General features: G+C 41.5%; 2 protein-coding genes across 6 annotated transcripts in view; both read left to right on the top strand.

Moving 5' to 3' along the window:
- LOC130213000 (spectrin beta chain, non-erythrocytic 1) overlaps nucleotides 1-7,246 on the top strand; it is a 45,304-nt gene extending 38,058 nt beyond the window's left edge. For 2 of the 4 annotated variants that reach the window (XM_056444370.1, XM_056444378.1), the window contains 8 exons: nucleotides 127-323; nucleotides 445-569; nucleotides 676-751; nucleotides 1,711-1,788; nucleotides 2,746-2,918; nucleotides 3,033-3,206; nucleotides 3,385-3,427; nucleotides 3,549-7,246. In XM_056444370.1, coding sequence (XP_056300345.1) covers nucleotides 127-323; nucleotides 445-569; nucleotides 676-751; nucleotides 1,711-1,788; nucleotides 2,746-2,918; nucleotides 3,033-3,206; nucleotides 3,385-3,427; nucleotides 3,549-3,761 — 1,079 coding nt within the window. In that variant the 3' untranslated portion in view covers nucleotides 3,762-7,246. The remainder of the gene's footprint in view (nucleotides 1-126; nucleotides 324-444; nucleotides 570-675; nucleotides 752-1,710; nucleotides 1,789-2,745; nucleotides 2,919-3,032; nucleotides 3,207-3,384; nucleotides 3,428-3,548) is intronic. The other 2 variants (XM_056444386.1, XM_056444394.1) reach the window with 1 other exon arrangement.
- Nucleotides 7,247-8,986: 1,740 nt separating this feature from the next.
- Nucleotides 8,987-15,420, top strand: LOC130190814 (zinc finger protein ubi-d4-like). Of its 2 annotated transcripts, XM_056410450.1 has the most exons (12): nucleotides 8,987-9,069; nucleotides 10,490-10,650; nucleotides 10,965-11,072; nucleotides 11,223-11,401; nucleotides 11,496-11,588; nucleotides 11,677-11,755; nucleotides 12,216-12,257; nucleotides 13,323-13,460; nucleotides 13,565-13,696; nucleotides 13,779-13,891; nucleotides 13,971-14,052; nucleotides 14,487-15,420. In XM_056410450.1, the coding sequence occupies exons 1-12, from the start codon at nucleotides 9,038-9,040 to the stop codon at nucleotides 14,561-14,563; spliced, it is 1,236 nt and encodes a 411-aa protein (XP_056266425.1). In that variant the 5' UTR covers nucleotides 8,987-9,037; the 3' UTR covers nucleotides 14,564-15,420. The 2 variants fall into 2 exon arrangements, with proteins under 2 accessions (XP_056266425.1, XP_056266431.1); XM_056410456.1 differs by lacking the exon at nucleotides 12,216-12,257.
- Nucleotides 15,421-22,476: the final 7,056 nt, after the last annotated feature.

The raw sequence follows: 22,476 nt of genomic DNA, 5'->3' as shown, positions 1-22,476 counted from the left end.
AACCCGTCTTCACTGCTAATCACTCTCGATGATGTTAATGCTGTATTTCTTAATGTCCCATGATTAGTGAACTCTCTTTCTTTGTTTTTCTCTTTGTCTTCTGCTCCCCTTATCTCTGCTTCGCAGTACTGGAGGTGTTGCAGTTTGGACGTGATGCCCATGTGGCAGAGTCTTGGTTGGCAGGGCAAGAACCTCTGGTGCGCGCTGCAGAGCTGGGCTCAAATGTGGATGAGGTAGAGAGCCTAATTAAGCGCCATGAGGCCTTTGAGAAACTTGCTGTGGCCTGGGAGGACCGCTTTGTGCTGCTGGAGAAACTGACTACTGTAAGTAGCAAAATGACTTCCATCATATGCCGTGTTTTGATTTAGTTGGGAATGGCCTGGTATATACATGAAGAAGATGTCCACCACTCCTAGTTATCACTCTTAACTTTATGCGTTTCAGCTTGAGGAGCATGAGATCCAGAAGAGGCGAGAGGAAGAAGAGAGAGCAAGGCGACCCCCTACACCACCCCCAGTAGAAGTGGCACAATCTGAAACAGAAAGTCATGTCCATGACTCTGCAGCCAGGTGAACCAAAGAGGACTTCTGGTCCAGCAGAGGGGTGTTGATATATAGTATAGTTTGACATTGTTTTTATGATATTTTCTTAACATGCTTTCCGCTCGCTCTGCAGAACCAGTCTGGACCAGACTACCCTCAATCAGTCTGTGTCGGTGAATGGAGTTCACAGCGACAATGACACATCGCAGGTGAGTGTTTTGTAGATCCAAATCCTTTGAACATTACATTGTTTCTACTCTGGTTCAACTGCCATTTTAAAGACGAATTTCAGGTTTCCAATCAAATGTTGTGCCATAGGGCTCTGGAATGTCTTTTCCATGTCTCATGCCTCATCTCCTATATTATGACATGGATTTGTAAGAAATTCACTCATTCAATCAATCTCTGTAAAAAAATGTAGAGAAAGATATCTGAAAAATAAATACGAGTTATTCGCATTAATATTCGCATAACACGTCCACATCTAAGGATACATTACTGACAAAAACATAGCATAATTTTGTTGTCCAATGTATATTTTGAGTATATTACACTTACATGCATCACTGTATTTAAGTGTGTCCCTGTCTCTGTCTGTTCTACTCTAATCACCAGTGTTCTTTTGACACATATTCCCTTTTTATATTGTGAGTTTGCTATTATCTAATTGAAAGAAACATCTATGTTTTTACAAGAAAATACCTGAGAGAGCAAAATTCCCAGCAAAAATATATATGGAGCAATATTTTATAATCCGGGTAAGCAGCAACATTTGTTGATGACTTCCACACTACAGACTCATTGGTAGTGTGGAAGTCAATTGGACAGTGCACCCGTGAGGAGGGGGTTGGGATCAGGGAAGGACCCAGTCAACAACCATGCTGGTTACACTATCCGAGTGAAAATCCTCACCTGCAGATGGAAAGTAAGAACCTTGTGGAAGGCAGAAGTAAACGTATGTCCAAGACCCAGTCAAAGAAAGGGAGACGTTTCTGTACCAACGGAACTTCATCAATGCGATGGTTTATTGATGCAGGTTTTGACGGCTCTTATGAGAAGCCATTCATAATGCTGGTGCGTCTGAACCAATTCCTAGAAGGGTTTTCTAACTTTCAACTTTCTGCCACACACGAGACTTCTTAACAATTTCTTATTGCGTTTTCATCAGCGCTCATTATCGCTATCGTTGTCAGTGGGAAAGAAATCAGAGCCTAAGGGTGTGTGTAAGCCGAAGGAGCCGGAGCGTGTGAGTACCAAGCCGTGGTCAGCGTTGTAGCTTCCCCTCGCCCCGCTCGGCTCCTGGTCAACTGCAGTGCCTCTTTTTCTTCTGTTGAGAAGCCATCGCTCACAGATGCAAACCATTGCTTTATTGATCCATGTTTCATTAATGAGTCCCATTGCTGTTTAAAGGCATGATGCAGACTCATGAACAGATTGTTCTCATGTATCGGTCTGCTGTTGTATATGTGCTCATATTGACCAGGACAAGAGTTACTGTGAATGTGCTAATGTGATACTTGTCGCGGTCCAAAGCTGGTTTATATGTCCCGTGTTCCAGTGATGTCCCATGTGTGTACGCTTCCTGTGATGACTGTGAACGTCATTTAACTCTTTGTAGAAAAAAGACACAAGAATGTCTCCACAGCTGATCATATTTTCTTTTACTGTCACAATTCAGTACTTTAAAAAGGCATCCTACAGTGTTTGGATTTTATATTTCATATTCAGAAAGTAAATACAATCTAGAATACTTAATCCAACAGATGTGAATGGCTTTACAGCGTTAAACTGTAATTGTGTGTTTATTTCTGCGTTGCAATGATTATTGATATAAGAGAATTAACTGAAGAGGCAAAGATTATCTTAGGAATAGTAATGTTTACATTTCAAATTGGTACCTGCCTCTGTTTCAATCAAAAAGTATATCAGGTTGCCTCAGTGCAGTTTGTATTTTATTTTTTACTTTCCATGTTCAGTGTAGCATGCATCCATGCCTGGTTATTTTGATTGTATGACAGTGCACTGTGTTTATGTGGACCCACGCTACACTATTATTTCAGGTAATCATACAGTGCCGACAAAAACAAGCGTCATCATGACTTAACGTACGGCTGTGAATGGCTGCTTCGCTGCTCACTGCTTCCATCCAGTCCGATGTTTTTCTACCTCTTCACAACCATTAATCTTCTGGTTTCCACCACAGAGCTCTGAGACCGAGTCTGTGAACGGACCAGGCCGGGACAGCGGGCTGGCATCCTCTCGCCTGGAGCCTTCTGCCACGTTACCGGGCCGGGCTGGAGCAGAGCCAGATGCCATGGAGGGGATGCTCAATCGAAAACAGGAGATGGAGACCCACAGCAAAAAGGCGCCTAGCAGGTGAGTGATGTCATCGGCCAAGTGCATTTAAATAGTCATTGTAGAGCCAAGACGATTAAGATTGAAAAACTTCATTTCTGTCTTAATCGGGCCCATCTGTCTCTGTCCCTGTAGGTCCTGGCAGAACGTGTACTGTGTCCTCAGAAAAGGAAGTCTTGGTTTCTATAAAGATGGCAAGAGCGCTAGCAGTGGCATCCCGTACCACGGAGAGGTGCCCATCAGCCTGGGAGAGGCTGTGTGTGAGGTAGCAAACGACTATAAGAAGAGGAAATTTGTATTCAAGCTCAGGTGAGAATGGAGGCAATTAAACTAGGAACAAGGATTCTTGATGGGTTATGTTTTTCACCCCGTTAGATTTTTATGAATAAAATGAGAGGCGATGAAATACTAAGATGGTGAAATAGTGAGATGTAGACTTTATAGCATATATTTGACTAATGTTTTACATCATCAACACTGTCTGCAGGCTCGGGGATGGAAAGGAGTACCTGTTTCAGGCAAAGGATGAGGTAAGATGAATAAAACAGAATTACTATCCTAAAATAAGCTTTGAATAGAAACGATGTGTGTGCGCTGTGACTCCGCTCGATGATCGTAACGTTTCACACATGTTTGCTTTGTTGTTTAAAGGCTGAGATGAGCTCCTGGATCCGTTCCATCATCGGCGCCATTCCAGCAGGATCAGCAGACTCGCCTGTCGGCCCACGGGCCCTCAGCCGTGCCATGACGATGCCGCCCATCTCCCCCAACGCAGGCGAAGCCGGAGGCGTTACCATGCGCAACAAAGACGGGAAAGAGAAGGACCGCGAGAGGAGGTTCAGCTTCTTTGGCAAGAAAAAATAAAACACTTGTGTCTAAATTTCAACAAACTGAAGCAGTCAGAAAGCAAAGTACAGACAGGTAACGCAAACACACTGCTCTCAGTGCAGAACCCCGAGGAATCTGTCAACAGCTACTGTATGTGGCTTCCCGAGAACTTTGTCTTTTCTTTCTCTCTTATTCTCTGCCGCCGCCATTTTTATCTGTCGTTTACCTTTTCGTTCACCGATTCATATTTCACATTTAGCTGCACTCAACAATGAAAGCCCTCAAGTCAGTAACAGCTGTGGGTGTCATTAGTAAGGACTCAGGACCAGTTCCTTGAGAATGAATATTTTCTCTTCAGTGAGTCTCCAATGAGTCGTGGTGGCCAATGTTCTGCAAGGAATACAAAGGCCTCAGTAAGTAAGTAAGAGTCTTGACTCGTGGAGCCGTTTTCATGCCGTGTCACGAATAAAACAATGGATGGTGGCGTTCCACTGTGGTGCACTGGGTTTTGTTTGCCTGCTTTGAATCCCACTCTGTTTGGGAGCATCACATCAGTCTCTTTCCTGTTATTGGTGTTGATGTCATTAACCTGAATGATTATGTTTGCTATTATCATTATTACAATTATAATTATTTTTATTACTATTATTATTTATCTTTTGCTATTGCTGGTTTGAGAAAACAAGCTAATTCATTCAATCTTCCTTACTGTTGTGGAGAGAAACACATTTGGTTAAATTAGTGGAGAATGTCGGGCTTGCCCTCTGTATGTAATATTGTGTTTAGTTTTTTAGGAATGACAGTTGATGAGGTGTTTTGAGAAAAAAATAAAGCTCCTTGAATTTTAGAAGTGTGCCGTAAGTGATCACAAGTTTCATTGGGAAAATAATAGATATATTTAATAAGTGGTTTTATTTTTTATTTTGTCTCTAATTCTGCCTGTATTCGGTCATTTCTTTTGAGTGATCTTTTCTGCTTGATTTTTGACTTTATTTTTTCTGTACAAAGCAGAGAGGATTAGTTTTCTAGTGTGCGTGTGTGTGTGCGTGTGAGTTGTGGTGCTGTGGACTTTGCACGTTTATGTTATGAATGCTGCTTTTTTTGGTACGCAAATGCGGACAACCAGACACAAACACAACATAATATTACTGGGATGATTTCATAAAATTAGATTTTCTTTGTTTTTTATTACGTCAGCTGACATTACCCATGAAGTTTCACATGAAGGTTTAATTATTTTTGTTTGAGTCTTCTGATATCTGTTCTCTCTCTACTGGTGTGAAGGCATGGGGGCTGTTGGTAGATACCGAGCTGAAGCACATTCTCTGTGGCAGCCAGCAGGACGGGTCTCATTAGGGGAAGTGGCGTTGGCTCGGCAGGGAAGAATGCGGTTTATGTGCTACATGACAGACGTGTGTATTGAGCCTTACTTGAACCCACTACAGATACACTGACCCCCTATTTACCAACCCACCCTCCATTCCAGCAGTCTTAAAGGAAGCTGTCGTCATACGAAGACAGGAATGTTTAAAATATAGGTGCCCTGTGGCAATGATCTAATGTATGCCAGTGTGTTCTGTATGCAGGTACAACATGCGTTGCAGTAACCAACTGGCAGAGAGGGAAGAGTCCTAAAGCGTCTCAGACGAGCTTTGTGCTCTTGCATAATGTGGCATGACTTCATGTAGGTTTAAATTTGTATGTGTGTCGTCATGGCCACCTATTCTCTTCATTGTGGACGTACTCTGAAAACATGACATCACTTCATATTCAGGGTTGGGGAGCAACTCATTCTGTGTAATTGGCATTTGGAGTAATCTGAAACGAGATCATGGCAATCCAATATCGTGAATGTACAAATATGATAGGCATTTATTATTTTTCCTCAAATATGGTACATGTTTGAAATGATAAAGGCTTTTACAGTATGTTGTGAGACTGTAGGCGGGAGTGGAATTTTATATAAATTGGTTAAGTGTTATTATAGTCGGTCACTTAAATCCACGTTTTAATTTACCTTTCTAACTGCCAAAATGCCACAAAGTTATAGGAAAACAATTCGGAATTCAAGAGATTTATGAATTATAGGTTGCAAGTAATTAATTATTTTGTGATAGATTCCAGCTTGAAAGTAACTCTTTAGAGCTGGTAATTGCCTGGATGTGTATACCACGCCTTGGAGGGCTCATACGTCCACAGAAATGTCACACCAAAATGTAGTGACAACAGAAACGGCTGGGAATAAACTGGTTTCAGTTTAAACAGGTTGGCCTTATCTTGCAGTCCCAAAGGAACATGGAACCAGTAGTCTATTGCTCAAAGACCCCCGAAGCCAGATATGAGAAATATCTGAACCCCCACTTTGAGACGACTGAAAAGTGGACCGCACCTGGTCCAAACTCTCGAACTGACTGCCTTACCTCTGTCAGTGGGATTTTGTGTCTCCGGTGGGCGACCCTGCTCCCAGTTTAAGTAAACTTAAACAAAACTACCAACTGGGAAGTCAATAAGGTCATTGCATATATAGGTGAGCAATGCAGTTCAAGGACATTGTGCACAATTTTGAATGGAGGAGTCATTCTTCCCCAGTGGCTTGAGCTGTTTATAGGGATCACATTGCGACCTTTTCTCTGCTCTGGACATCAGACGCAGCATTCAGTTGATCTCGAGGTTTAAAGGTCACGCAGTGTATTTTCTTATCGGCTCATTTGAATGTGAATGATTCAAATTAGTTTGGCCAAATTGGTCACGAGAAGCAACACTATTTCGCATACGTGACATTCTGTACACAAACTTTCACTTTCACACACACTCGCACATTAATCCTGTATAATTTAAAGCAGAATGACCCTGGCAATCCAGTTTTGTGGATATGTCCTCAGCTGGCTGTGATTTGATGTTGAATATGGCATCCTTTTTAAAATGGCGTTGTGCTACTGGTGAGCGTTGACCAGAACATATGAGTTGGAGTATTATTGCTGTCAAAGAGACATGTTTTTGGTAATAAGAGTACTTGTACCAATGGAGTACTTAATGAAGAAAAACAACAACTTTTACTTGGTATTTAACATGGGTGAAAACAGACCGGTGACAATTTGAGCTTCCTTTTTTCTTTCTTTTTGAAGGCAGGAAGGATACTTGCTGTCTAGTGGGAGCTTGTATTTTTTCATCCAGTGGTCTGTCTCGCAGCATTTGATAAGCCTGTCCTCCGACCTTCATTTCTCATTATTTTTGACAAATGTCTGTTCCTTCCTCTGTAATTCAGAGTTGTTAATACCACTACTATTATTAATTGCTATTATAATCATTATTGCTACTGTTGTTACTATTACTACTACTGTTACTAATGCAACTTATTGCAAAAAGTATAACTGCTGTCCATTTTCAGGTACGTCTGTAATACCAGACCCTTCCACACGATGTCAGTGTGCTGTGGAGCATTTTCATTACAAATCGAAAATAATGTTTGTTGACTTGTGTATCTACATCTAATATTAGGAATAATAAAACATGGTATTGTTTGGGGTTTTTTTTTTTTTTTTTTTTTTTACAAACAGGTTATCAACTGCTCCAGCATTTATTCTATTCAGTGCACAAGAGTCACGTTTTCACAGTAAACTATTGTAAGTTGCATTTTACAGAACACCTCTCTGGTGCCTGTGTTGGGACTAAAAGGATTTGCAGGTGGCATATCATACTGGAATAATGCTGTAGGGCACTCCTGTAAAGTTCGGGGCCTCATAAGAGCTATAGGTTCAAAATTAATGTCAGAGAAATCCTGATATTTAAGTCTTACATTACCCATAATGCAACCTAATAGGGTCTTTCATTAGCTTATTGTCTCTTTAATGGGGCCCCTCTTACAACCCCTTTTTGTTAGGCAGAGATTTTTTTAATTCATACTTTGGAAAGCTCATTCCAGAAGACATACAGATATTTCCACAGAAGAAGTAATATTCCCCATGAAAAATACACTGAACCTTGTGTGTGAAACTAGTGGAGTTCCCCTGGAGTCGGAACAAAATTAAGATGATAAAGTAGTTTGTTTTTTAATCAAACATAATATATACAGGTTTTAACTTTTGATTATATTGTTGTACTTTTTATATTGAAACAATAAAAAGTAACACCAATGACATCAACAATTCTGCATGACATTCTTAGATTCTTAACGACAGGAAGAATTAATTAATTTCCTCTTTATATTTCCTCTATATAGCTTTTCTCATGAAAACAATACAGCAGTTTGATGTACACGACAGGAAGCTGACAAGTTAATGGACACTTTTAGTAAGAATCCTTAAGTTGTTCACCCATCCGAACTTCTGTTGGTCCAGCTAAAGTCCCAAAACTGTCAACTATACTTAAAAGCAGAATGGGATCTTAATTTAAAAATAAAAAGTGTTATCATGCTCCGTGTTCATATTGTTCAGTACATGTGAAATATAGTTATGGTGTGGGTGTAAAGGATGTTGCTGCAGTGTTGTCATTACGAATCATATGACTAATGCAACTGCAGCAAATAAGGTCAATGATGATCAAATGATGACTAACATACAGTAAGTTTATGATGAATCAGTGGATGAAAGTGCAGAAAACTTCAGAGTTAAGAGAAACCTGAGTCTTGGTTTCATCACATTGGTTATCTCTGAACTGGAGGTTGGAAATGGGAGAGGATGATGAGGATGGTGGTCAAAGACCTCAGAAAAAAGATATCATCTTAACATGTATTTTGAGAAAGGTTGCATGGGGGATGGAGGAAACTGACTTGCAGCAGTTAAAAGCAAAAGGAGTCAACAAATTATAAGTATTTAGGTGTCAATAACACAATTAGTTTTGTATATTATATAGAATAATATTGTATTGTATTGAAATGATTGACTGAATAAAAATACACACACACAATTTTAAATGTCAGGCTACAACCAGTTGGTACAAATTCACAGTATTCAGAAAAACCATAACAAGGCGTTTTCACATAAAAGTGTAGCCTTTACCTATAATTTGTCAATTTAATTTGGTAACAGTTCAGGTGTTACTCAAAACATTTGTTTTGTATTACTCTATTGTACTTTTATCAATAATATAATGAAGAGGGATAAGTTATAATCCATGTACATGAGCTGCTGACGATAAAACATGTATGGAAATAATTCAGAACCATATTTGAATCGCTTTGTATGATAAAGGATCCTGCAAGGCCACAACGCCTCAGTCAGAGGCGCTATGCGTCACGTCACCGCTTCATCTGCCTCCAAGTCCTGACGCAGGGCACACGGGGCTCAGTCACTTTCCCCGTCTACCAAAGCAAGATGGCAGCTGTTGTTGAAAATGTTGTCAAACTGTAAGTGTTGGACTTTTCTACACACCTTACGCCCAACCGGGTGAATCACACCGCGGTCACATCTGAACAAATGTGTGTTCGTACAGCCAGTGACCGTGTCACGAGCTAGCTTACCGACTGAGTGAGGTTAGCCAGCGTCGGACCGTCGTGCGTGTGTGTTCACATCCTGGAATGGAAGTGTAAGTTAGCAGACACGCAGATGACGTTTCTGGAACACTCATCACGAGTCAATGTAACTAATATAACGTCAGTCTTATCATAAGTGTATTTACGGGGATAATGTGGCTGCTTGTGTCTTGCTGGCCCAACAGCTAGCGCCGTGCTAACGTCAGTGAAGTGTCGCAGCTAGGCGGCTCTCGCGCTAACGAGCTGTGGCCGACGTTGTGAGCGCAGGGTGCCCGCAGGGTGCTCTCAGGGTGCTCTCAGGGTGCCCGCAGGGTGCTCTCGGGGTGCTTTCGGGGTGCTCTCAGGGTGCTCTCGGGGGGCTCTCAAGGGGCTGTGGCGACGGGCCAACGAGTCCAAAATGTACGAGACTGGTGGCCTTGGGTTCCACTCCTTTCACCTGGGGACCAGCGACCTACAGTCACTGTAGCTATCACACTTCTAATAAAGTTACTCAGGAGGTTATTACAGTTTAGCTGTCGTAAACCGTGCTGCCATGTCCGTTAACATTGTCTCCGTTGATTTGAAACGTTTTACGGCAAGTGCACGCTTATAGCTAGGTTCTAAGTTACCATGGTGACGCTTATCTGACCTTTTGCTAGATCTGTGAAGATTCTTCTCAACTTTTACTTTTTTTTTAACTTCTCCAACGGTTATTTATATGTCCGTGTGCCAACTCAATTCAATTATGTCTGAAAGCCCAATGTACATAATTAGGGAACACTTCAGAAAATAATGTCTCAAAGAATATTCCCGTTATTTTAATGAGAAATATTCACACACAGCAATTTTTTTTAATGATTTACATTCGATAAACAATCACTGTTTTGGAACTATTTTCCATGTAAAAAGCCTCCCCTTTCTGATATAGTCTTGACAAAATAGCAGATGGGCAACACAGACCAATTTACAACAATATGTTAAATTATTACATCTTTACGATAGATTAAATCTAATGAGATAAAATATTTACAAAAGCCCGTTTGTCTCACATGGTAGAGATGCGGCCCTTAGCCTTCCTAGAAGGGAATACCGCGTTAGTCTGAAGAACAAAAGACTGTCTCATGAGTTTGCCCTTTTCTTCAGGTGGCAGCATAACAGAAAGAGAACAGGCTTCAAACTAAACTGACAGGGAGTTTACAAAGTTTAAAACAAGACTGCACTGGTTTTGAAATACCCACACGTGCGGATTTATTTTGTGTTTTGAAAATATAAAAAGACCGAATAAAAAGCATCGAGCTCTGGTTTGTGGCGTCAGGTTGGGAGAGCAGTACTACAGAGACGCCATGGAGCAATGCCATAACTACAATGCCAGGCTCTGTGCGGAGAGGAGTGTCCGAATGCCGTTCCTCGACTCTCAGACCGGTGTGGCTCAGAGCAACTGCTACATTTGGATGGAAAAGAGACACAGGGGACCAGGTGAGAGACACAACCCGTAGTGTGCTTCAAACGCACTGCCCCCAGGATTTAAATGTTGCTTGACTAAGTTGGATTGGTTAACCGCCATTACAAGACCAGGGTCTCAGGTGAAGGACCTTTCTTAGGTTAAAACTAGTTTTTCCTACATTTACTGGCGGGATGTAGCTAAACGTGCCCTCTTGGCTTTAAATGAGGATGCCAATCGCAATCACGCCAATAAGCTTTGTAGGTTTAAAGAAAATTAAAAGCGGCTGACAAGTTCTGTATTAATATGGGTCCAGTGTCATGTAGACGGGTTTGCTCTGATCCCTCAGGCATGGAACCAGGGCAGCTCTACACCTACCCATCCAGGAGGTGGAGGAAGAAATGGCGATCTCATCCTGTAGAGGACCCTCGGCTTATCTTCCCTCCCGTCAAGTCAGGTATCGCAAAATTGAGCTCAGCTCGGATTTTCTGTTATCCTGTCAACATTAAAGAAAAGCTATAAAAAGGCTACGTTTTCTTAACATTTAAGAAAAATGGAAATAGAAACACGGTTTCAAAAAGCGAACGCGTTTGTGTTTTGTTCACAGAGATCGATGTCGCACTGAAGAAGGACGCTGTGTTGTCAACGGATGGCAGCAGCCTGGAGGCCCTGCTGAAGGGGGACTCCATGGAGAAACGGACGACCACAGAGCTGCGAGGGTCTGAGGAGGATTCAAACCCGAGTGACTTCACCGGTGGCCTGAACCCGGCTGCCCGCATTAGAAAGGTTCTTCATTTTTTTTTTCATCACAAAATATATTTGAAGTCAAGAAAAAATCTTTTTCTTTAAAAAAAAAAATGTTCTCAATGTCTCAACATAGAGAATCATTGAGCCTGATGACTTCCTGGACGACCTGGATGATGAAGACTATGAGGAAGACACGCCTAAAAGAAGAGGCAAGGGAAAAGGGAAGGTAACTACACAATTACTCTGAAGTTCATCCCAGCTCTTGGTGTGTGTCCCGGCCCGTCTGTTGACTCTGATAACGCCTGTATCCTCAGGGTCGAGGAGCGGGCAGCACCAGGAAGAAGCTGGATACAGCGGCACTGGAGGACCGAGACAAGCCGTACGCCTGTGACAGTGAGTCCTGATGGGGGAGAGTAGATGTGACCTCGGGTCACTGCAGGTGTTAATAGCTGTAATGTTTGTAATCTAATCAAGACTTTGCCCACGTCCTCATTTATTATCGCCTTCGTTTTCATTCTCTCCTCTTTCTGTTCATCTCCTCATCTTCTTTCTGCTCTCTGTTGGACACATCTGATACTCATAGGCAGTTCAGGCTATATATTTTAGTTTGTCAACATGATATCATACATTTCTTCAACTTGTATTGCACATTTTCCTACAGGCAAAAGGGGGGGGGGGGTTCTTCCACTTCTCTGGTGTTGTCGGGCTCTGTAGATGTACTGCTTGATGTGTTCTTTTCTCCTTTTCCCCCTAAACATTTCACATTCAGCTGCAGACCGATCCTCCATCAGTCTATGAGCCACTTCTCTGAGTCTGTCTGTGCTCTCTCGTCTCCTTCTCTTCTTTCTTTCAGACACTATCAAACAAAAGCATATTTCCAAATCTTCTGAAAGAGGTATATTTCTCTCATTCCTTTTTTACCCTTGTCTTAAATGCCTGTTTTTTTTTATTGTTTTGAGTCCGTTGGATGCCTCTTTTTCTATTTTTCCAAAACTTTCTGCCACTCGTCGCATGTGACTCGCTGTGTCCGTAGTGATTTTGCTAAAATGCTCTGGAGATGAAGACTAATCACTCCTTTTTTAGATGACTGTTAAATTAATAGGACATTGGCCTTTAAGGGAAATGAAAGTATGGAAGTGAAAGAAGTAGTTTTCTCTTTGGCATTATCTTCTGACCAACCTCAGGGGGGCTGTGACGGTGGCTACACACAATGGAAACTTTGTCCTTCATAAAGTCCGTGAATCCTCCGTATGCAGTCCCAGTGACTTTTCTTACCCCACTTAAAAATATAAATTCAGGTCATAAACATCAGTATTCAATTTTTAAACATTTCATTTTTAATGTCAACTAACAGAAGTTATAAACACTCAAATGCAATTTTGAAAGCAACATATGTATGAAATGAAATTTGACTCCACGTTTGAGTTTATTTTAATTTAACTTGTCAGTAGAAGAAGTTGTGAAGATCAGAGGCTGTGTGGTTGTGACGGTGGCTGAGACGTCTTCGTGCTGCGCCTCCAGCTCGGGGGATGCGATGACGCATGCCGCTGCCTCAGAGCATGTTTTTCATATTCATAAACTGCCTCGTTGTTCTTCATCTTTCCCTCTAATTGCATTGCTAATACATCATGTCACGGTGGTGATACAGATACGAAACAAAAGGCTTCGTATCACCGATATAGGTTTAAGTGATCTACATCACATCGAAGACTATGAAGTGTGTTCAATTATACGGCCATATGTTTTAAAAGAGAACTCAACTGATTTATCTTTTGCCTTTTCTACAATGTTTTTTGGGCTCACAATGGACAGTTCACAATATTATCTTATCCACACATTCTTCTTCCGTTCTCAAAGAAAATTCTTCCTTTTATCTTTGCACTCACACAGACGTTTACTCTTTTCTTTACCCTCCATTCTTTGTTTTCATACACGTTGTGTTTTCTGGTTTTGGTGGCAGTCTGTGGGAAGCGCTACAAGAACCGTCCCGGTCTGAGCTACCATTACGCCCACTCCCATCTGGCTGACGAGGAGGGTGAGGAGAAGGAAGAGGTGGAGGTCAACAAGCCTGCAGTGCCGCTGCCCGATGTGCCGAAAAGTAAGCGTCAAATATTTCACCGTCCTCGGAGGTTTCAATGTCGAGCTGGACTTTTTAGAAACTGAACACTGACGCTGCTTGGGTGTTTTCATCTCGTTTCTCAGCTCCCAAGAAAGGCCCAGATGGTCTCGCATTGCCTAATAAATATTGTGATTTCTGCCTGGGAGACACGAAAAACAATCACAAGACTGGCCAATCAGAGGAGCTGGTGTCCTGCTCCGACTGCGGACGCTCGGGTACGTTGGCGACGGCGGGCGGCTGCAACGGGTAGACTGTGCCGCGAGGTGACGCCGATAATGACCATTATTTTACACGCAGGCCACCCCTCCTGCCTGCAGTTCACTCCTGTGATGATGGCTGCCGTGAAGACGTACCACTGGCAGTGCATCGAGTGCAAGTGCTGCAACGTGTGCGGCACCTCGGAGAACGACGTACGTTCACTTGCGTTCCGATCGTTTCGTCTGGTCGAACGCTGGAGTCTGGCGTATAATGTGTTCTTGTTTCTTCCAGGATCAGCTTCTGTTTTGCGATGACTGTGATCGAGGATATCACATGTATTGTCTCAACCCACAAATGGCTGAACCTCCAGAGGGTAAGAAGAAAAAAAAAGTCAAAACTGCGACGTGTAAAAAAAATAATTAAAAAATAGTTTTACGGCTCATTAAAGCAAGAATTTGCTTAGCAACACAGAAGGTAGTGACGGTGTGTATTGGTTCTACATCCCAGTAGCTTCTTACAATGTATTAGGAATCAACAAAATGTTGATACAATGGTTTTGATAAGTCACTACTTTTTTGTTCCCATAACTTAAAAGATAAAAAAACATATTTTTCTGTAAAACTTATATTTTTATTTTGCGAATGGTGAATGCATTTGTTTGATGTTTAAACACAAGTGTCAAACATTTATTTATATGTAAATCTTCTACGACTAAAGCATGAATCAAAAGGCCTTCTTTAGGCTCGTGGACATGCAGCTTTAAACGTCTCTGACATGAATCCATTCTTCTGTTGTTGTGTCCCTCAGGGAGCTGGAGCTGTCATTTGTGTCTGGACCTTTTGAAAGACAAGGCCTCCATATACCAGAACGCCCCGCCGTCGTGATGGCTGCCTCCCCTGTGCACACACTCGTCACTCAACCGTCCTGCAGCAGTATGGTTTCTCCTTCTTTATCAAGCATTAGCGCCCCTGACGAGCTCAAAGGGAGTGTTCAGAACACGTTGTGCAAAGGGTTGCTTCCCTCCCCGAAGCGCCCTCACGGAGCTTCAGATATGACTGTTAAACAGTACCAAGCTCAGATACAGCCCCATTGATGTTTACTTTCGTCTTTTTTCTACATAGCCAATTTGAGCAGTTATGAATTTTGCTGCATGAATAGATGAAATCTGACCTCCCGTCCAGGTTTTTTGTACAATACACCGACTCGGTTTGCTGAAACCTTCTCTATCCTGCAGTGTACTGATTTTATTACTAGAGCGGAAATAGAGCTCATCTGTATCAAGTAGCATGCCAGTGCTTGCTAATCGTAAAAATAGATTTTATAATATTTATATATTTCTATGGTATATAAGTGTTAAGTATGCACAATTTGGAGAAAGAAAAAAAAAATGTTAATGCTACGGTCTTTTTTTATTTTTATTCGTGCCCATTTCGTCATAAATAAAAAACTCCACAGCCCCATATTTTTTAATGTCACTGCTGATTGGGGGATTCTCTTGGTAGTCAAATGGATCCGCTGAGACTGTAAAGGATGCCAAACACAAACTTCAAACAAATCAGGAACGATGGATAGAAACCCTGAAACACTCGTCCAAGTGGCTCCAAAGGCTGAGAGACTGGAGGAGCGGCAGGTTAGACTGGAGTCTGGTCGTGGCCGGCTGCAGCGCGGAGCTCGAGAGGATAACAATGTTCATGTTTTGTTCAGGCTTTGGGGCCTTTTTGACTAAAATGTTATCTTTTTACACTGGTCTTCTTATCTTGGGCTTAACGGTCGTCAAGCTGCACACCTGGCCCAGGTTAGACGGATGATAATGATGATTCCAGGCAAATCCAAAAACAAATCCTACCTGTGCTATCAGACAGTAAAATGGATAACACGCCTCTGTTGCTGTGTTTTAGCAGTTTGCTCATCAGCACTATGCACAATATGTGTTGATTTTGTGACACCATTAGATTATTTAAATGTATTTGAGGACTACACAACCTTGTAAATGGTCACTTACCTGTAGCCCAAAACAACAACGTGCTACATCCATTAGGCGCATCAAATAAATCATATTTTCCCCGCCGCTATTGTCAACAAGTCACGCATAGCCCGAGGCTTTACATTTCTTTGTCAACATTCCGAGTCCGTGAACGCTTCAGTGCGCAGACATATTGCCAGTTATTTACTCATGTCAAAGGTCACTATGACGCAGAGTCGTTGAAAGGAATTCAGCCAATCCGGAGCCACTTCTACACGCGTTGCTTCTTGGGATAGATCGGTGGCCTCAAACCAGTTCACGTCTGGAGTTCACGCCAAGATGGCGCAGTGCAAGGCGTTCGGTTGTCTAAATAATAAACGGACTCACAAGACTAAAAAGTTATTTTGCGTGCCCAAACCTAGTACAGAGGAAAAGAAGGTGCTCGCGAAGAAGTGGCTGCACAATTTAGGAACCGGGCATACTTTAAAAACATTTACATTCAGCAGAAACTCCGTGGTATGTGAAGATCACTTCGATCCAGGATCATCATAATCATGGGCGATAGTATGCAGGCAAATGTTAGGCCTCTCGCTTATGGGAGAATAAAGGTGAATATATTCAGAATATTAGTAATAATCACACCAACTCTGGTGATCGCAAATTAGCCTACATGAAACAACTGGCAAACTTACCGATTTGACAGTTCTCCCTCGGGTGCAGGCCCCCGAACATGTCGGCCGATCATTGCATCAATGAAAGACATCTCCAGCGCTGGCTTATGCGCGATGTAGCTATCAAGCTCACGCTTTTGTGTGAAGCAGATGAGGTCTAATGACACTATATCATCGGACATAAGTTCGTGTTCTTTACAACAAATGCACTCTATGTCTGTTTTCTGTGGCACATTTCCCACAACTGCACCAAACGTCCGCCGACTTGCGTGCACGGTCCGCACGGTGAAGCATCTGGACCGGCGGTCCTTCGGCATCAACTTCATCAGAATCATCGCTATCGCTGTCACAATTAACTAAATGGGGATAGTCTGCTTTTAATGGTTCATACAAGTATCCAGTTGCTGAATCTGACAATCTTTCATTGTCCATATTTCGCCGTTTTCTTTATTATTATCAAGTTCTCAGCATTTGTTTGCGAGCGCTCGACGTTGTTTACATTGGTTTCTGAACACATCCGCTGTGGTTGGCTGTCGATCTCTCAACGATGTGACGTCACACCACCGGCGCCATATTCAAGCACCAGTGCAATGAAGCTTGTCGGAGTTGAGGGACTTTGAACAGCCTAAACTACGTATTGTTATTGAATACTGGACCGTCAGTGCATGAATAACCTTTAGAAACACATTATCTTTTGATCTGGCTACACATTCGCGATCTCAACAGGTACCCTTTAAGCTCCGTTAGCAGATCATGTGGATTCTGCACATTTTCTTCCTCAGAAAATGCTCTTCCAGGTAGGGAGTGGACTGTGGCAACGCATATGGATGACTTCATATTCGAGATACGGTGTATATGTATAGTCCTATAAAAAACTGTTCTTTTTGTCACTGCTTTCATCGTTTTATTATGCAACGGTTTCCTTCTGTGGAGATGCAAAAATAAAAGGTCTGGTTACTTTATCTCAAACAGTATTTAAAGGGTTTAAACATGCTGTTGATAGATGGGTCAACGGCAAAGGGACACATGTAATGACAGCTGCACTGTCTGCTTCAATAACTGCATATTCTACAGGCCAATAACTGCATGCCCCGTAATAATCTGCACCCGTATGCTACGTATTCCTCTCAGCGTTAGGCCGGCAGGGGGTCGGGAAGTGGCGTAATATCAATTAGCCAAGCTATCATGTCGTTTCAATAGCCCACTAACAATTACTACACAAGTACTTGGTTTACTTTCTCATCACGTCTGAACTTGGTTATGTAGAGCCGGTGGGTGGCTAATAGAATATTTTGCTGATTGTTTTTGTTCTCATGGAGGATGTTTGGGATCCAGTGGAATTTGCTCTCTGGTTAATCCTGTGATCCAGGTGTCAACGGTGCTGCTCTCTTCCGAAGCTCCAAACAGGAAGTGACTAAGAGCCACATTGTGGGGCTGCAGCTCTCACACTGGGCGGGTCAGGGAGGACGGACCCAGTTTCGGCCTTCTAGGCTGCACTCACGGCCATGAACAAGAAGGAAGTCCAACGGGTGCTGTCAAAGTATATTTTTTATACACGTCTATATATATCTCGGATTAGGGTTTTCTGGTCTTGAGCTTTGGGAGAGACTCGTTCATCAGGACAAATGTTTAACCCTCCTGTCGCCTTCGGGTCAATATGACCCGATTCAATGTTTAACCCTCCTGTTACCTTTATATTTACTAACATATTTTACCCTTGAGGTCAATATGACCCCAGCTATTAAAATCTCCAGAAAATTATTAGAATTAATATTGTTTTCCAAGTTTAAGTGTGAGGTACTTTATGTTTGTTTGTTGACTCCCGAAAGAACACCGACATTAAACATTGAATCGGGTCAAATTGACCCGAAGGCGACAGGAGGGTTAAACCGAGGTCATAGGTCAATTATCTTTGTGATGAAATGTTTTATTGTGCAACATTTGTCTTCAGGAAATAAAATACTAGGCTCTATAACCTGCCGCTATTCTTCTTCCTCTTCCTCAATTACCATTTGAGAAAGTTATGATGACTTGGGTTGATGAACATATTGACAAATCTCATAAACACATTGTCGTCCTTTTTGTTGTTGTTGATCACTGCATCAATGCTATACAATTTGATGTTTATGGTTAATTAGCGGTGAAAAATGTTCCAAGACTCTATTCTCAGGCTTCTGTTCAGCACCTACAATCCATTAAGAAAGAACAACATATTCACTTATAAGTCTGATTACTTGTATTAATGTGATTTTTCTTTTTATTAAAATGTAAAAAAATAAAATTATTTAGGAAAATGACGCTAAATGTGATTATTTTTGACAGCTTTTTAGTTTTGGAGGAAATGATAATCTTTTCAATTCTTATTGTCATTGAAAAATATACATATGATTTTTGTGGGGATCTGTACCAACATGTGTTGGCCAGGACGTCTCCACCGCATCACATGCCGTTTAAAATGTTTCAAAATACCATCTTAAATTCAACATTAATATTTGGATTAATTATGCAGGCCTTGTCTGAACACTTTATGAATGCACTATTAGCTCACATTATGGAAAACAATAACATATCTTACTAGAATTATGGAGACAACACATTTATAACTATCACCTTGTAACTATGCTCATGTAGTAGGTTCATTGATGTCAGAGATGAAAGATCAAAAAGTCAGTGTTCAGATCAGTCACAAGGTTATGGACTACAGTTATCAATAATTAAAAGGCTTGTCAGCAGGATTTAGAAAAAGGTGTGAATGTGTTCATTAGCAGGCTTGACTAGCATGTTAACAGGTCTCTTAAGGAGGGAAGCAGACAGCGGCAGCTCATTCAGAAAGGTTAACATGATATTAACATGGTATTATTATCATGGTAATGTCTGTTTGAACGCTTTATTTCTGAATGGTGTAGCACACTTTATGACATGTCCTACACATCTATGACATTACATCACGTTATTTATCAGACGCTTTTATCCAAAGCTTCTTACAATAAGTGCATCCAACCATGAGTACAAACTCAGAACAACAAGAATCAAGAAAGTAACATTTCTTCAAGAAAGCCGAACTACAAAAATACAATAAGTAAGTGCGACTGAAGTGCGAATCTTTTTATTCACGGTATCGTCGGCCAGGCTGTTTTTAGTTTATGGCAGAAGATGTAGAGACTTCCTGCTGTCCCGATGTCAGTGGGGAGCTCAATTTCCCACTGAGGAGCCAGAACAGCAAACAGTCTTGATTGTGGCGAGTGATTGGCTCGCATTGACGGAGTAACAAGTCGCTTGGTAGATGCTGAGCGGAGTGAACGTGGTGGGGTGTAAGGCTTGACCATATCCTGGATGTGGAGGGGATCCGATCTGTTCGCAGCACGGTACGCAAGAACCAATGTTTTAAAGCAGATGCGGGCAGCCACTGGTAACCAGTGAGGGGAGTGGAGTAGTGTGGGTGAATTTAGGTTGAAGACCAGTCGAGCTGCAGCATTCCGGATGAGCTGCAGAGGTCGGATGGCCTGAGCAGGTAGACCGACCAGGAGGGAGTTACAGTAGTCAAGGCATGAAATGACCAGAGCCTGAACCAGAACCTATTACAGAGTCGAGCGAATTGGTGTACAGAGAGAAAAGGAGGGGACCCAGGACGGAGCCTTGAGGGACCCCAGTAGTGAGAGGACACGGTTCAGACACAGATCCTCCCCAAGTTACACAGTAAGTGTGGTCGTTGAGGTAGGATGAGAAAAGAGAGAGACTGAGATACCCAGGTCCTGCAGGGAGGAAATACGGATCTGGTGGTTCACTGATAAGGAAGGTTGAGAGAGAGGCTGCTCTAGCAGTGTGAAGTTGCTCAGAGACAGCAAGAAGGGCAGTCTTTCCGACAAAAGCCACCTCGGTCTTTATCCTCCGAGTCTTGACTCCAACGAAAGCCTCCTCGGTCTTTATCCTCCGAGTCTTGACTCCAACGAAAGCCTCCTAGGTCTTTATCCTCCGAGTCTTGACTCCAACGAAAGCCTCCTTGGTCTTTATCCTCCGAGTCTTGACTCCAACGAAAGCCTCCTAGGTCTTTATCCTCCGAGTCTTGACTCCAACGAAAGCCTCCTTGGTCTTTATCCTCCGAGTCTCGACTCCAACGAAAGCCTCCTCGGTCTTTATCCTCCGAGTCTTGACTCCAACGAAAGCCTCCTTGGTCTTTATCCTCCGAGTCTCGACTCCAACGAAAGCCTCCTTGGTCTTTATCCTCAGAGTCTTGACTCCAACGAAAGCCTCCTAGGTCTTTATCCTCAGAGTCTTCGTACAACGAGTATCTGCTGACGCTTGAAAACCCTAACTGGTTATGCACGCGAGTTGATAATTAGCTACAGCAGTGTCGGCCACTCCCCCAGCAAACGGGACCAAGCGGCCTCAGAACGATAGCTGATCTATTCTTTAAATATGATTCGATACATTTAATTAAATCAATTACATAAATGAAGATATTTATATTTAATGGGTGTAACACAGAATGTAGGAATACTTTCATTTATTAGATGTATTAAGGTTAGATGGTGTGCATAACAATGCAATATAAATGTTTAATTGGGGACTACCCTTTGCACATGTGCCAGATCTCGCGCTCTGTCGTCTTTCAGCCTTTTCTCCTGACCTGACCTGACGCAGCAAGATTAACGCAGAATCAAAACAACTAAATCACTTGGTTAGTAACTATTTGTTTTCAATAGTAGATTAGAATAAACCTTGCTACTGTATTACTTTTTTCCCTTTTTATTGCTAAATTAATTTTTATTACTTTTTAACTTTTTAATTACTTCTTAACTTTAATAACTTTTTATTACTTTAAACCTTTTTATAAATTGTATTACTTTTGTACTTTTTCCTTACTTTTGTACTTTATTACTTTTTTAGTTTTCATTACTTTTTTATTACTTTTGTACTTTGTATTACTTTTGTACTACTTTTGTACTTTTAATTACTTTTTATTACTTTATTAATTTGTATTACTTTACAGTGATATTGATCCAATAACAGTGATATTGTTCCAGTTACAGCACTCAAAAAACGATTCAAGCCCTTCTTAGAGGTGACATGTAATCATGAAGATCAAGTTTGACAAGCATCTCTACTTCATGAAGGATCGGAACAGACGGTCCAGACACGCAATCTAGTCGCCACAATACAGAACATGCAAAAGTTCTCTAGCAGATCAACTTAAAGAAGGTGCTTCGCCAGGATCCAAGTGGCCCAGTAGTCTAGCCTCACAGGTAGATTCATTTATACTGATTGATTTTAATGTTATTTTAAATAGCTTTTTTACAATTACATTTTTTACGTGCAACTTCATTGTGAAATATTCAGTTATGAAATGTTATATTACAGTATGACATTTTATGGCAGAGTATATTTTAAATGTTTTATGGCACATGACATTTTTTGTGGCATATTACTAAAAATGTAATGATATATGATAACATTTACTAGACTATGACCTTTTTCATGAAATCTATGGCATATGAAACTGTCCTTAACTATAAGTTAACATTTTTACAATACAATGACTTTTCTGATGACTTCATGCCAAACTATACCACGACTATTAATTCAATTCAATTTAGTTTATACAGCCCAATATCACAAATTACGAATTTGCCTCAGCAAGTTTTACAATCTCATACGGCATCTCAGGACCTCACATTGGATCAGGAAAAACTCCCAAAAAATAGAAAAAAAACCTTTCACGTGGAAAAAAGGGAAGAAACCTACAGGAGAGCAACAGAGGAGGATCCCTCTCCAGGATGGAACGGAAGCAATTACATTCTTAAAACCGACTATACTATGATGTTTTGAAGACATTATAGTCAGTAGTGTGTTACATATTAAGGATTAAAAGTGAAATATTATAGACTAGATTTTTCAAATGTAATGCATGCATTTCATGTCCCCTTCAGGGACACCATCAAATGTTTGAGAGCCCATTGGCGTATGGGCTGCACTTTGATAAACTGTGCCTCATATTGGTTTGTCACTCATTCATTCTGTTTATTGGAATAATGTAGCATTTATACAGTAGTCCAAGGATTATCACAAACTATGACTCACAAGTGGCTATGAGGTCAGATGTCACAGACTAAACAATATCCTTTTTCTAATACATCCACGATCGCTGCAACCTACAGAAAATAAC

The sequence above is a fragment of the Pseudoliparis swirei genome, chromosome 3, assembly GCF_029220125.1.
Source record: "Pseudoliparis swirei isolate HS2019 ecotype Mariana Trench chromosome 3, NWPU_hadal_v1, whole genome shotgun sequence".
Lineage (NCBI taxonomy): Eukaryota > Metazoa > Chordata > Actinopteri > Perciformes > Liparidae > Pseudoliparis > Pseudoliparis swirei.
Note: the sequence above shows the minus strand (reverse complement) of the source record. Positions and strands in the feature narration are given on the sequence as shown.

What these genes read in the sequence shown, in the direction of transcription:
- LOC130190814 (XM_056410450.1), top strand. Translation starts at nt 9,038, where the DNA reads ATGGCAGCTGTTGTTGAAAATGTTGTCAAACT. An exon ending in CTTCCCTCCCGTCAAGTCAG is followed by an intron (nt 11,073 to 11,222) that starts GTATCGCAAAAT and finishes TTTTGTTCACAG; the next exon opens with AGATCGATGTCGCACTGAAG. An exon ending in CGGCTGCCCGCATTAGAAAG is followed by an intron (nt 11,402 to 11,495) that starts GTTCTTCATTTT and finishes GTCTCAACATAG; the next exon opens with AGAATCATTGAGCCTGATGA.